This window comes from Asparagus officinalis, chromosome 8 (genome assembly GCF_001876935.1).
Source record: "Asparagus officinalis chromosome 8, Aspof.V1, whole genome shotgun sequence".
NCBI classification, from domain to species: Eukaryota; Viridiplantae; Streptophyta; class Magnoliopsida; order Asparagales; family Asparagaceae; genus Asparagus; species Asparagus officinalis.
In genome coordinates this window covers 33,972,345-33,988,940 of record NC_033801.1, presented here as the reverse complement: position 1 = coordinate 33,988,940, position 16,596 = coordinate 33,972,345, and the positions used below count along the sequence as shown (strand labels likewise).

The 16,596-nt window shown below is 33.4% G+C and overlaps 1 protein-coding gene across 11 annotated transcripts in view; it reads left to right on the top strand.

Annotated features, from left to right (window-relative positions):
- LOC109823004 (formin-like protein 5) overlaps positions 1-16,596 on the top strand; it is a 48,296-nt gene that overhangs the window by 7,445 nt on the left and 24,255 nt on the right. For 10 of the 11 annotated variants that reach the window (XR_002242369.1, XR_002242371.1, XR_002242372.1 and 7 more), the window contains exons 6-8: positions 13,562-13,633; positions 15,308-15,406; positions 15,503-15,544. Coding sequence is in view for 6 of the 11 variants with exons in the window: in XM_020389318.1 (XP_020244907.1) it covers positions 13,562-13,633; positions 15,308-15,406; positions 15,503-15,544 (213 nt within the window). In the remaining 5 variants the exon portion in view is untranslated. The remainder of the gene's footprint in view (positions 1-13,561; positions 13,634-15,307; positions 15,407-15,502; positions 15,545-16,596) is intronic. The other variant, XM_020389317.1, reaches the window with a different exon arrangement.

Sequence of the window (16,596 nt, the reverse complement as noted above, 5' to 3'; positions counted from 1 at the left end):
AGGCAAGACATTGCATTTCTGGTGGGTCGTGGGAAGAAAGAGAAAGAAGAGGGATACAAGGATATTAGTATTTTTAAAAATAAAGTGGCATAAAAAGGTGGAGGGAAAATTTGTACCGTGTTTCATATTTAACTAGTCAACTTGGGGGTGTCACTCGCTTGAGAGGGCCTAGGTTTTGAAAGCATTTCCCCCTCATTTTTGTTGTTATGCACGCTTGATTTTACACACCTATCTATGTTAATTTTCCCCTTTTCTGGTTTCTGAATTAGATATTATATAACACAAGGATGAGTGATGCATGCATCAGTTGCAAGTAACATTAGTTGAGCTTTAATATTAGTATGAACTACTAAGTTAAAGTGGAAGGATGAATGAGTTGGTCTCATATTATGTGCTATATCAAGATTGAACAATCATTTACTCAATTATTTCAAGTTGGTTTCTATTATTTATTTTATATTATGTGTTTTTATGTTTCTTATTAAGGTAAATTTCACAAAACGTTGTGATTGTGTTGATTTTTCACGAAACCTGTCTGAACTTTTAAAAAATAGAGAAAATCCAAAAAAAAAACACTTAGGAGTTTCACACAACATATTTTTTGAAAAGTTCCACCTGAACTTTGTGGGAAATTCTGTTCTGGGGTTTGTCAAGAAAAAGATGAAAACAAGAGAAATTTAAGGGGAGATTTTTACAATTTTACTAAGAGGTTAATTTTTCTTGAAAAATGGACTAGTTAAACTACACATGCAATATGCATACTATTAAAAAACTGAATAGTTAGTATAAAAAATTAAGTCTTAAATTACGAGATAATTTTCACAAAATATTATTATTATAATTAAGAGATAATATTTGCTAAATATTCTTATGTATAATTTAATTGAAGAGATATATCAGTTCTGTTGCATAATATGAATATCATTTTCATATATATTTTTCTTCATCTTTATGTTTCTATCCTTTTGAGCCTATACCAATTAATTTACCTAGTAATTTACTGAACCATCAAATTACTTTATTTGTTTGTTTGGTGTGGGTCAAAAACCTTTAATTTTTGCTAGTTGTGTTTTTAACGGGCAAATGCATTAATTTCAAAAAATTGTTCTTGCAATTTTGATTGTTTAAGGAAAATTTTCGTTCTCTCTTTCTCTCTCTCTCTCTCTATATATATATATCTATATATATATATATATATATATATATATAGAGAGAGAGAGAGAGAGAGAGAATAATGGAGGGGAGCTAGCTGCATAGAATGAAATGACATTAATATCTTTTGAAGGACAACTTCACCTTTACTCTCATCTTTTCATTATGATGATGCCCTCTTTCCTCCAAAAGTTTAGAGGGTTTCTTGCAAATCACCTCAAATTTTCGATTCTTTTTTAAATTTTCTTATTACCCTCACAAACTATATATTGGCCACATGGGAAGCTTTAATTGGTATACACCTCTATTATATTTGATTTTATTATATAAATAGGAAACTTGTTATGTTCCCGAAGTTTTAACTGTCCAAGTTGTTTGAGAACACTGATGGGTATTATGTGATAAGCTTTTAACTCCATAATTTATTATGGGGCCTTCTATCCAGAATGTCAAGCTCTTGCTTTGGCATAATCCGCTGTCAAAATTGACTTAGCCAATGTTACACTTGAATTTCTTGACTTCACTGTATAAATGCTCCTATTTTCTTGTGAGTACCCGATGTGGGACTAATATTGTGAGGGGCCATTACAATCATCCCACCTAAAATATGTGAGGTTCTTGTTGTGACATTGTCAATTGGGCCGTCCCAGTATCGGATGACTCTTATAAGTTCCATCGTTATCTCCCACTGTAGTCACACGATGTAGCACTTAGATCTGTATGTTCTTAGTTCCATATTTCTAGCAGGTTAACTCCTCTGATACCATTTGTCACGCCCCGGGTCTGTGATGTGAGTTGTGGTACCTATCGAGTGCAACACATGCATTGACTCAATCCACTTGCAAAATTGTCTAGCCAATATTGCACTTGAATCCCTTGACTTTACTGAATAAACCCTCCTAATTTCTTGTGAGTACATGATGTGGGACTAATATTGTGACGGGGCATCATGGATATGTGCTAATGGCGTGGAACATCCGATGGGGTGATTGACTGGATGAGTAGGAAAATCTTTAAAGCATATTATGAGACAACAACAACAACGAGTAAGAAAATACTTTAAGCATTTTCTAAGACCCCACTTTTCTTTTGACTCACTATGACATGTAAGTATTACTTTTGTTTTTTGCCAAGCATTATCCACTGAATGGTTTCCTAAGATGCATTTTTCATGTTAACGTCTTTACACTATCTCCAGCGGTGAAGGTCTAGTCGATGTCCGTTATCTTTGGAGTTTGCTATATGCGTCTTACATGTGCATATGTATGTAGACCTCCTGAACTTTCTGTTGGATTCGTGCTAAATACATGCAAAATAAGCAACGGAAGACTATATGTATAATAATACTAAACATATAGAGAGCATGAAAAACAAGCTAGGACCATCTTAATTAAATCTAACATGATCCCTATAAAAAAGAGAAACCAAGAGCTTTGAAGGGTTACTTTCGAAGCGTGATTCGGTGGAAGATCGAACAACCCCTAGCTCTTGCTCCTTGTTGTTGTAAATCTCCTTGTAGTGGATCTCCAAATCTTCAAGTGAGCTTGATAAAATCGGAGTCTTCTTGAGACACAAGGTAAGATATCCACCCCGGGATACTTTAAAATCTTACTACTTCTTCTTACTCAAAGATTGCTAGAGTTTAGTAAGAGGTAGAGCTTTCTTTTTATTCTCTTATGAAAAAAACCACTTAGCTAATTTTTTATTAATCTTTCCATAAGAGAGAGAGCTCATATATATAGGGTGAGATATGTCATGACTCATCTCATGAGTCATGCCATGAGTCATCTAAATGTAATGATTTCTTTCATGAGTCATGCAATGACTCGTCTCATGAGTCATGCAATGACTCATCTCATGAGTCATACAAAGAGTCATGAAGAATCAAAATTATGTGCTAAAACCATATGCCCAAACCATACCATCTTAATGACTCATCTCATGACTCATTAATCAAGGTATAATAAAGTGTGTATTTTATAAATAAAAATACCACATCAATACGGTATTTCATAAATACGATATTTTGTAATTTTTCAATCATTGACTAATAAGTCATCACATGACCAAAAAAGTCAATGAGTTGACCAAAAAGTCAACTAGTTGACTAAAAGTTAATTTTATGGGAAAAATACTGGAATTCATTTCCTAAGCATATAGCATTCCGATTTTATCGATATACATAACCGTTTATGTGTATCCGGTAAAATCATATATGCGTCTTAATCATACGCATCACTCTATAAATTATGTTTCATAGGATTTAAGTACGCGTTTGGTGTGACTCTAGGGCCTAACTTAAGAACTCGACAGTGGATGATATCCACAAGTACAACAGAGGTGTTAGCTACACATGAAGACTACCCGGGTATAAGTTATGATAAATGTCTGCAAGATGCTAACACAATTATATCAGGACCACTCAATGATAATATTGTACACTCCGGTCTCTTCGTCAAATCATGTCAAAATATCAAGCCTAGAGTATGGAAAACTGTCAAACCCTAATAGCTTGATTAGTGTTTATTGATATTAAACTCATAACCTATAAGATCAAACTGACACTCAGTTTATCTTATTCACCTTGGCCAAGGATTTCCAGGCTATAGTTATATCAAACAATCTTATGACATCAACCCCTATACTGGGAGAGACGAATCCCTTCTTGGCATCTCAATATCTACTTATGTCTCGGGATGTACCCAACAAGAACCGTTATGCACAATTCAATAAGAACTGTGGTTAGGTAAAAGTCTAAATACATCTTTACTGACATATAAGATATTGCACTCATGCCTCAGGTCAAGAGACTACTATGTACTATATCACTTGAGAACTTCTATTTGACAGTTAAGTATAATTACCAACTAGATGTTCTGAGTGAGTTATTCAGTCAACTCATTCACTAATAAGTCACCTGTATACTATATCTTGATGTCTCACATCAATGATCCAAGAGATGGATCATCATCCTACCAAAAGAGAAATAGAGTATACACTAGTCTTCTCAAAGTGATGATGTCTCATTTCAACACTTCATCGACTAGGAATATTTTAGAATATACGTTAGCGACAAATCAGATTTCTTCATTACGATCATATCCGAAATGTCTGATAGTCTAGTATCATTCTAAGGACTTTATCTGTATTAAAATATCAGATAAATCTGACCAAAATAGTATACTACCATTTTGAATAAGGATGTTATATTCATATAGGTCCTGTTATAATATACAATTATTGCCTGCAGGACACCTATATCTAACAAACTCTCACTTGTACTAAAGCCAATCATTATAGTACCTAATACCCAATAGCTCAATAAGTTTTTCAAATTATGTACGAGCAATTACCTTTGTGAATGATCTACTATATTATCTTTTGTGTCAGCACTTTCAATCTTGATCTCTTGGCGATCAACTATCTTCTTGATCAAGTGATACTTTCTCAGAATGTGTCTGGACTTATGGTGAGACCGGGGTTCCTTTGTCAGAGCTATTGCAGCTTTACTATCACAGTATAAAGGTACTAGATCTTTAATGGTGGGAACAACTTCCAACTCTGAAAGGAACTTCCTCATCCAGACAACTTCTTTGGCTGCATCATTTATCGCAATGTATTCGGCTTCCATAGTAGAGTCTGCTACTGTATCCTGTTTGGAACTTTTACAACTGACAGCCCCTCTATTGAGGGTAAAAACATATCCTGAAACAGATTTACTATCATCGATATCGTTCTAAAAGCTAGAGTCGAAAAAAGCCTCTATTTAGAGGTCACTTTTACCATATATCAAAAATAACTCTTTAGCCCTTTTCAGATACTTACGTATATTTTTGACCGCTTTTCAGTGCTCTTCTCCATGATTAGATTGATATCTACTTACCAAACTGAGTGAATAAGCGATATTCGGTCTAGTACATAACATGATATACATGATTGATCCTACTGTCGAGGCATAAGGAATTAGACTCATGCATTTCCTCTCTTCATCAGTCTGGGGAGACATCTTTTTAGAGAGCGAGATTCCAGGAGATGCAGGTACGGAACATTTCTTGGAATTTTCCATGCTAAATCGCTTTAGCACTTTGCCAATGTATCTAGATTGGGATAATCCTAATATCCTTTTAGATCTATCTCTATATATCTGAATACCCAGTATACAGGATGTTTCACCCAAATCTTTCATGAAAAATCTTTTGATAGCCAAATTTTAAGCGCTTGTAATGACGGTATGTCATTACCGATTAAGAGTATATCGTCTACATACAAAATAAAAAACGATACTATACTCCTAATTATCCTTTTATACACACATGGTTCATCTGGATTTTTGATGAAACCAAACTCTTTGATAGCATCATCAAAACAGATGTTCCATATCCGCGATGCTTGCTTCAGTCCATAAATGGCTTTAAGTAACCTACATGCTTTTTCACTGCTCCCATTGACTACAAATCCCTCTGGTTGAGACATATATATGTATTTTCTAAATCACCATTTAGAAATGCAGTTTTGACGTCCATTTGTCAGATCTCGTAGTCATAGTGAGCAGCTATAGCAAGTAGGATCCGAATAGACTTTAGCATAGCCACTGAAAAAAAGGTTTCATCATAGTCCAAACCAGGTCTTTGACGAAAACCTTTAGCTACCAGTCTAGCTTTAAAAGTCTCTACTTTCCCATCTACACCTAATTTTTTCTTAAACAACCATTTACAATCTATGGGTATCACCCCTTTAGGAGCATTGTCTAAGATCCATACTTTGTTGGTGTACATAAAGTCTATTTCGGATTTCATTGCATCATGCCAAGCAACAGAGTCCCTACTCTGAGATGCTTGCTGATAACTTAAAGGTTCGTCATCATCTATGACGTGATCTAACATGCTACCTTCAACGAGAAAATCATATTGTCTCTTAGGTGCATGAGACCGTCTTGGATATCTGCGGAGTGGTTGAGATTCTTCTGGTATAACTGAATTTGCTGGTTCTACTAAATTATCAGTATTAATTTGTATCTCTGAAATTTTTTTCAGTTCTACCATGCTCTCACTAATTTCTTTTTTAAGAAATTCCTTCTCCAAGAAGGTAGCAAACCGAGAAACAATTATCTTTTGTTCATCGATATGGTAGAATTGATATTCGGTAGAATTCTTTGGATATCCTACAAATTTACACAATACTGAGCGTGCCTCTAACTTTTGGGATCTTGTTTTTTTACATAAGCATGACATCCCCAAATCTTAATATAATTAAGATGTTGTTTCTTCTCACTCCATATCTCATACGGAGGTTTAGACACTACTTTAGTTGGAACCCTATTCAGTAAGTGTGCTGTTGTTTCTAACGCATACCCCCGGAATGAAAAAAAGTAACTCAGCGGTACTCATCATGGAACATATCATATCTAATAGGGTACGATTCCTCCTTTCTGATACGCCATTATGTTGTGGTGTAAAGGGTGGAGTAACCTGAGAGAGAATCTCATTCTCTTTTAAAAACTCCAAGAATTCCGAGCTTAAGTATTCACCTCCTCGATCCGATCGAAGAATTTTAACTTTCTTGCTCGTTTGGTTCTCGACTTTATTTTTATACTCGATAAATTTCTCAAATGCTTCAGACTTGTGTTTCATCAAAAACACATGTCCAAATCTTGAAAAATCATCAGTAAAAGTAATAAAGTAGGAGTAACCACCTCTGGCCATTGTAGACATAGGATCACATACATCACTATGTATCAGTCCTAAGAGTTCTGTAACTCTTGCTCCAGTTCCTGTAAATGGAGTCTTGGTCATTTTACCTTTAAGACAAGACTTGCAAGTATCATAAGACTCAAAGTCAAATGGATCTAAATATCCATGTTTATGTAGCTCGTCAAGTCTTTCTTTATTAATATGACCAAGTCTGCAATGCCATAAGAAAGCGTCGTTCATAACCGAGTGATTTCTTTTATTAGTGTGATGAGTATTCAGAATTGTGTTTTGATTAAGAATATAGATGCCATTACACAATGTTCCATAAGCAATCAACTTTTGATTAAATATGATATTCATAACATTGTTCTCCAACTTGAATATATATCCATCTTTATCTAATAAAGATATGGATATTATATTGCACATCATAGTTGGTACGAAATAACAGCTTTTCAAAATCAAAACATTTCTATTTGGCAAAACTAGATGAAAATCCCCTACTGCATGTGCAGCAACTATTGCACCATTGCCAACTTGTAGGGTCATCTCTCCAGCTCCAAGTTTCCTATAACTTCTCAATCACTGTAACAAATTACAGATGTGAGATGCTGATCCGGCATCTAATACCCAAGATGTAAGATTTATAGAAAAACAATTCTGAGTAACAAACACATTTGAAGATGAAGCAGCATCCTGTTTCTTCTTGATGAGTGAGGCTAAGAATTCTGGATATATACTCTTTAACATTTCTCAACCAGTCTATGTAATTAGGACTGGTTAATTTGTTCTGTTCTGATATGATTTTTAAGCCAGATATAATGGTCTAAAAGAGAGGAAAAAAATATTTTAGCAGATGTTCAATTACATAAAATAGATTTGGATCATTTTCATCTAAGTTATGCCTCCCACTATTTTTCGAGTCCCTCAAAACCTTATAAGAGGTGACCGGAAAACAACCCCTTATTTTCAAGTGGGATCAAGATCCAATTATCATTGAATGCATCAACCTTAACGTATGCTAACAAGTTGATACATTCAATAATTAGTAGAGAACTTTTGTCTTTTACACTCTTGTAATTCTTGATATGATTTTACCCCTAGTCTTTTATGACCTTGACGTAGGCTAACAAATCATAAAATGCTAGTCATGTTTGGACCTATTATTTCTTAACTGGCTTAAATTTAACTTATACAAACTCTTGACGTAAGCCAACAAAGTCGCATAACCAACTTAAGCTATCCTTATCTTATATCTAATATACAGATGAATACTACTTAGCCATAGAATAGTTATGCCTTGACGTATGCCAACAAATATAGTATTTATAAGCTTAATAGTATTCAGTTGAAATGATGGAGGGCTATGGACGATTTCACAAATCTTTTACCGTAATCAAACTTGATATAGTTAAAAGATGCTCTATATTTATACTTGCAACAATTAAACTAGCCAGGTAAGCGCAAGATTGGTGGGAGGATTCCGAGCTATTCACCGGGAATTTCATCGGATCTTAATTAAGTAATCACCTCTCTTTAAGACTATAATGCGAAAGATTGGGCATTACCCCTAATCTTAAGTTGGGCATCACCCCATGAGCTATATTTTCATAATTACTTTCCTTGACATTAGTTAAAAGTTTGTTCTAAATACATTTTTTTAACTGCTTTAGGTTTATTTTACTTCCACACTAACGCTATCAATGTTAATAAAAAAACTATTTCTCTAGTGAGATAGAGATATTAACTTTACAGAATATAGCACCCAATTGTATTGACATCTTATATAATAGCAATATGGAATGGTAGTGGACAACTTAAAAGAATAAAATATAATTACACTAATTACATTTTGGTAAGCAATTTGTAACTCATTGCAGTGCTAGCTCCCTTGCAAATCCTATATTATTACAATCACATATACATAGGACGTACAAGCCCCATTTATTATGGAAAAACCACCTCGTAGGATGGGTAATAATATTACATTGAATATAAAATAAAAGCTATAAATAAAATAACTAAACTAAACAACCATACCCCACACACCCGAACAAGGGCCTATACCTGTAGGCGTAGCCCATGATCGGTGAGCAAGTGCCTTAACCCGTAGGCGTAGCCCATGCTCGAGGAGGGAAAAGATCATAAAAAAATATTACATTTCTAGCTATATTACATTAATACAATAAATGCAATAGAATCGTTGTCCACTACCATCCATAAACATAACATTCACGCAAGGTGATATAAAACATATAACTTAATCAACATTAATAAATATGCATCTATCTAATTATGCAACAAATTAGAAAACTAGATAACATAGGGATTATCCTAACTCAAATAGGACTATTATGTTTCTAACATACAACTACACTAGTTGTAAATAAGTGTTTTGCAATATATACAAGTGTTTTTACTCTTAAAACTTATGAACCAAAAATCACATTTTTGAATCAACAACTAGTATAACTAATGACAAAACAACTTGAATAAATTAACTAGTTTCATTAAAACATCTTTTAATTAGACTAGTAATTAGAAGCAAGTACAAAGACCTCTATGAGTTAGATATTCATGTTAAGATTTAATTAGATGGAACCATAGCTCTGATACCATGTTGGAAATTCGTGCTAAATACATGCAAAATACGCAACGGAAGACTATTTTTTTAATAATGCTAAGCATGTAGAGAGCATGAAAAACAAGCTAGGACCATCCTAATTAAATCTAACATGATCCCTATAAAAAAGAGAGAAACCAAGAGCTTTGAAGGGTTACTTTCGAAGCGTGATTCGGTGGAAGATCGAACAACTCCTAGCTCTTGCTCATTGTTGTTGTAAACCTCCTTGTAGTGGATCTCCAAGTCTTTAAGTAAGCTTGATAAAATCGGAGTCTTCTTGAGACACAAGGTAAGATATCCATCCCGGGATATTTTAAAATCCTACTACTTCCTCTTACTTAAAGATTGCTAGAGTTTAGTAAGAGGTAGAGCTCTCTTTTTTATTCTCTTATGAAAAAATCACTTAGTCAATTTTTCATTAATCTTTCCATAAGAGAGAGCTCATATATATAGGGTGAGATATGTCATGACTCATCTCATGAGTCATGCCATGAGTCATCTAAATGTAATGATTCCTTTCATGAGTCATGCAATGACTCATCTCATGAGTCATGCAATGACTCATCTCATGAGTCATACAAAGAGTCATGAAGAATCAAAATTATGTGCTAAAACCATATGCCCAAACCATACCATCTTAATGACTCATCTCATGACTCATTAATCAAGGTATAATAAAGTGTGTATTTTATAAATAAAAATACCACATCAATACGGTATTTCATAAATACGATATTTTGTAATTTTTCAATCATTGACTAATAAGTCATCACATGACCAAAAAAGTCAATGAGTTGACCAAAAAGTCAACTAGTTGACTAAAAGTTAATTTTATGGGAAAAATACTGGAATTCATTTCCTAAGCATATAGCATTCCGATTTTATCGATATACATAACCGTTTATGTGTATCCGGTAAAATCATATATGCGTCTTAATCATACGCATCACTCTATAAATTATGTTTCATAGGATTTAAGTACGCGTTTGGTGTGACTCTAGGGCCTAACTTAAGAACTCGACAGTGGATGATATCCACAAGTACAACAGAGGTGTTAGCTACACATGAAGTGCTCGGGGAGGAAAGAGGTCAAAAATAATATTACATTTTTAGCTATATTACATCAATACAATAAATGCAAGAGAATCGTTGTCCACTACCATCCATAAACATAACATCCATGCAAGATGATATAAAACATATAACTTAATCAACATTAAGAAATATGCATCTATCTAGTTATGCAACAAATTGGAAAACTAGATAACATAGGGATTATCCTAACTCAAATAAGACTATCATGCTTCTAACATACAACTACACTAGTTGTAAATAAATGTTTTGCAATTTATACAAGTGTTTTTACTCCTAAAAACATATGAACCAAAAATCACATTTTTGAATCAACAACTAGTATAATTTATTACAAAACAACTTGAATAAATTAACTAGTTTCATTAAAACATCTTTTAATTAAACTAGTAATTAGAAGCAAGAACAAAGTCCTCTATGAGTTAGATATGCATGTTAAGATTTAATTAGATGGAACCATGGCTCTGATACCATGAAGGGAATCCATGCTTCATACATGCAAAATACGCAACGGAAGACTATATGTATAATTATGCTATGCATGTAGAGAGCATGAAATACATTATAGGACCATTCTAATTAAATCTAACATAATCCCTATATTAAAGAGAGCATACAAGGGTTATAAAGTCATACTTTTGAAGCGTGATTCGATGGAAGATCGAACAACCCCTAACTCTTGCTCCTTGTAGTAGTAAATCTCCTCGTAGTGGATCTCCAAGTCTTCAAGTGAGCTTGATAAAATCGGAGTCTTCTTGAGACACAAGGCAAGATATCCACCCCGGGGTACTTTAAAATCCTACTACTTTCTCTTACTCAAGATTGCTAGAAATTAGTAAGAGGAGAGCTCTCTTTTATTCTCTTATGGAAAAACCACTTAGCCAATTTTTCATTAACCTTTCCATAAGAAAGAGAGCTCATATTTATAGAGTGAAATGTGTTCATGACATGAATGACTCATCCTATGAGTCATGCAATGAATCATCAAATATCAATGATTAATCTAGTGAGTCATGCAATGAATCATCTTATGAATCATTACATTTCAAAACCATGTGCTAATAAACCATGTGCTCAAACCATACCACTAAATGACTCATCTCATGACTCATTATACATGGTATGTGTATTTCATAAATGAGAATACCAAATCAATATTGTATTTCATAAATACGATATTTTGTAATTTTCCAATCATTGATTAATAAGTCATCATATGACCAAAAAGTCAATGAGTTGACCAAAAGTCAACTGTTGACCAAAAAGTCAACTAGTTGACTAAAAGTTAACTTTATAGGAAAAATACTAGAATTTATTTCCTAAGCTCATAGCATTCCGATTTTATCGATATACATAACTGTTTATGTGTATCCGATAAAATCATATATGCGTATCAATCATACGCATCACTCTATAAATTGTGTTTCATAGGATTCAAGTACGCGCTTGGTGTGACTCTAGGGCCCAACTTAAGAACTTGGTAGTGGATGATATCCACAAGTACAACAGAGGTGTTAGCTACACATGAAGACTACCCGGGTATAAGTTGTGATAAATGTCTGCAAGATGCTAACATAATTATATCAGGACCACTCAATGATAATATTGTACACTCCGGTCTCTTCGTCAAATCATGTCAAAATATCAAGCCTAGAGTATGGAAAACTGTCAAACCCTAATAGCTTGATTAGTGTTTGTTGATATTAAACTCATAACCTATAAGATCAAACTGACACTCAGTTTATCTTATTTACCTCGGACAAGGATTTCCTAGCTATAGTTATATCAAACAATCTTATGACATCAACCCCTCATACTGGGAGAGACGAATCCCATTTTGGCATCTTAATATCTACTTATGTCTCGGGATGCACCCAATAAGAACCGTTATGCACAACTCAATGAGAACTGTGGTTAGGTAAAAGTCTAAGTACATCTATACTGACATGTAAGATATTACACTCATGCCTCAGGTCAAGAGACTACTATGTACTATATCACTTGAGAACTTCTATTTGACAGTTAAGTATAATTACCAACTAGATGTTCTGAGTGAGTTATTCAGTCAACTCATTCACTAATGAGTCACCTGTATACTATATCTTGATGTCTCACATCAATGATCCAAGAGATGGATCATCATCCTACCAAAAGAGAAATAGAGTATACACTAGTCTTCCCAAAGTGATGATGTCCCATTTCAACACTTCATCGACTAGGAATATTTTAGAATATACGTTAGCGACAAATCAGATCTCTTCATTACGATCATATCCAAAATGTCTGATAGTCTAGTATCATTTTAAGGACTTTATCTGTATTAAAATACCAGATAAATCTGACCAAAATAGCATACTACCATTTTAAACAAGGATGTTATATTCATATAGATTCTGTTACAATATACAATTATTGCCTGCAGGGCACCTATATCTAACACTTTCAGTTAACCATGTCATAGTGAGGTGGATAGATGACTGTGCATCATGTTCGACCAGTGAACTTTTGAATATTTTACGCGTTGAATGTTCTATGCTGCATTTGATACTGTGGATCCATTAGACCATGTTTACTTTTTGTATAAATAATGTTACGAGTATAATTTCATTATGTTCATCTTAGATTCTCAATTGTACTCCAGCAGTGAAGGTCAAGCTAATGTCCCTTAAGTGTTTTCTTTTGTGTTTGCTAAATGTATGTTACATGTGCATACGAATGTATACCTCCCAAACTTTCAGTCAACCATGTCATGGTGAGGTGGATGGATGACTGTGAATCATGTCCAGCCAGTGAACTTTTGAATAATTTACGTGTTGATTGTTCTATGCTGCATTTGATACCGTGTATTCATTCGGCCATTTTTATATTTGTATAAATGAAGTTAGGAGTATAATTTCATCATGATCATCTTAGATTCTCAATTGTATTTTCATCATGTTTTCTTTTGTCCATATTTGATTCTTTTAGTTCTAACTGTAGGTTTCAATTTTATATGTGTTTCTAGATTGATCTAAAGAGGGCCTATAACATTGAAATTATGCTGGCGAATGTCAAGATTCCACTTCCTGATATGATGGTAAGTCTAAGTGCAATCTTGATGTGGATCTATCACTGTCATGAAACTTACACAGGCTGAAAAATTGCACTTGATCTTATATGTCCTTTCTTTGTGGCAATGTCTAATCTTCTTATTAAGTTCTCTTTAGTTTTATATTTTGAGCAGGACACTTTTGGGTAAATTTAAGAAAATTGGCATGAACTATTAGGGGTTTTGCACAGAACTACCATAAACTATTGCAACAACAACAACGCAAACAACAAAGCTAATACCCCAATATTTTGCGTTTTGCTACATGAATCCTAATCTTCCATTCATTTCTATTGTGGGTCGTCTTCTCTGATAAGTTTACTAATCATATCATTATTATTTGTTTATAACCAAGTTCTACTAATCATATCCTTATTAATTGTTTATAACCAAGTTCTTTTAGGTCTAGTTGTAGTCCTGTTTGCTCAAATTGTTGCATTATTGGCCTCCGTTGTATATGGCCAGACCATTTCCATCAATTCTCTCTCATTTTATCCTCGATAGGAGAAACTTCAAATCTCCTACGATTACGCTCATTTCTTATCTTATCTTTTAGTGTATAACCATAAAACCATCTTAACATTCTCATTTTTGCTAGGCTCTTTTTGTCCATGAACCATAGACTATTTTTATTAGAGAAAAACTCCACAAACTTGCATATATATAGAGAAGAACCACATACTATCAGAGAAGCACCCGAACCACATTAAGGACGTCCAATGTTGTTAGCAAGTCAAAACTATCCTTAATATTTTTGAAAGAAGGGATAGAAAGTCACATAGTAGTTACGTATAGAAAATAAGAGCAAAGATATCCAAAATTTGCCACATTTGTATAGCATGTGAAGCTGAAAAGTTTGCGATATTTGTCTCTAAACAAATAACTTACAGTATATGTGTGTAAAATTCCTAATAATTTATGATAGGTTTATGAAAACTTTCATGTTTTTTCTTCTTCCTAGAATTTTCATTTTAACTCAAGTTATTTTATTATGTTGAAGGATTTGGAGGAAAATATCCGAATTGTTTGGCTAATCAAACTTCATTTGTAAGAGGAATTCAATGGCTGCACTTGCTGGCTGATGCAACTGTTTGTGAAATTAATCTGGTTAATATGTTCTATATCTGTGAGATTATTGCTTAATGCAAGAGACTTAACAATGAAAAATTACTTGGATGTTGGAAAAAAGGTACCAGCTGATCTTTAAACATTGATTTCCACTTGGAAAATAGAATTTCTGATAAGATGAAATTTTGATGAAGTCAAATTTTAAGTTGATTTTGGTCTAGTTCATGGAAGGATGCCAGCTAAAGTAATTTTTCTTATCAACATTCGAAGAATTTTATTAAAATTCACAAACTTTAATCTAGGTACTGTAAGCGTTACTTTAATCTAAGGATTTTAGACATCACTTTTTTTGGGTTAAAATTACTTTGCCAATGTGAGATGTGAGAGATTTTCATTTTTAACAATCCTGCGAGATGTATCTTATCGGATGTTTACAACAGCCTTCATTCTGTCTCACATGAAGAACTCAAATGTTTTTTTCATGTTATTTCATAGTTTTACATTTACAATTATGCCCTAAGTTAACCATTTCGTCATAGAATTATAAGCATGTTTTCTTGAATTGGAGCTTTTGACAATGAGATGTTTCCTCAGAGTGCTGTTTTAGCATTGGATGATTCTATCTTGGATGTTGATCAAGTGGAAAATCTTATAAAGTTTTGTCCAACCAAAGAGGAAATGGATCTTCTCAAGGTGCAGATAGTAACTTCATCTCTGTTCATCATTCAGTACTATGCTTGTTTAGTCCCCTTATTTTCTGTTTATATGCTTTATTTGTTATGGTTGTAGGGATACCCTGGTGATAAGAAAATCCTTGGAAACTGTGAGCTGGTAAAATTTACCATTAGTCCGTGACTCTTTACATTACCTGTACAGTTGACTGCTCTTTTAACTTTTATATCTCAAAGTTTGTTCTTGCCCTAAATACCTCAGACCTCAAAAAAATTTAACTTAGATAACCCCAAAATTTTTTTTCGCCCAAATAATATCCCAAGGTTCAACAAAATTAACTTTGATACCCCAAAATAAAAAAAAAAATTTAAAGTTTGGGTGTCAAAGTTAATATTTGTTTGATTTTGGATTACAAAGTTAAAATTTGTTGAACTTAAGGGCATTTTCGGGAAAAAAAATTTGGGGTATCAAAGTTAAAAATGAGGTAATCTTTGGGATAGTTAAGTGCAAATAACCCTTTCTTTGGGGAAAACTTTAAACATAAGGTTATTGGTAGCATAAGGATTTACAGCGCAGAGCTGGATTTGGAATTTGATACGGGAAATCGTGGATTGGCGATAAAGTGAAAAATGGTTTTGTTATATATCCAACACCATATTACTAAATGATGAGGGTTCTGTTGTTGTTTATAAAAGCTTCTTCATTAGGTGACATATCGAAGATTTGGTTTTGTTGATGTAATCTATGTGCATGGATTTTTCAGATTTAAAAAAGTGATGTATAAACGACTAATGTGCTGAGTACCTAAATATGAATAAGTTTATGATTACAAGCTTAACTTCTAAATGTAAAACATCATCACATGTTGGAAATAAGCAAATTGGAGTGAAGTTTCAACTTTATGTCCTTAAACCTCTTAGAGACAATTGGAGAAATTTAGTCACTACTGGAGTTATTTATTCAAATTAAAAAGGACACCTGCTTGTCAGGGTGGAAATGAACCAAATAATTAACAAATAGTTCCTTAATTGTTCGAGATGTATATTCGATTTGTTTGCTTATTAAATATTCATTTAAATTTTGATCGCTTATAAATTGTCAACTCACCTTACATTTTCTACTTAAGTTCCATATACTAATTTTGAGAGACTTCAAAGAGTCTTCGATCAGTTATCTAAGGAAATATCAAATTATATATATATATATATATA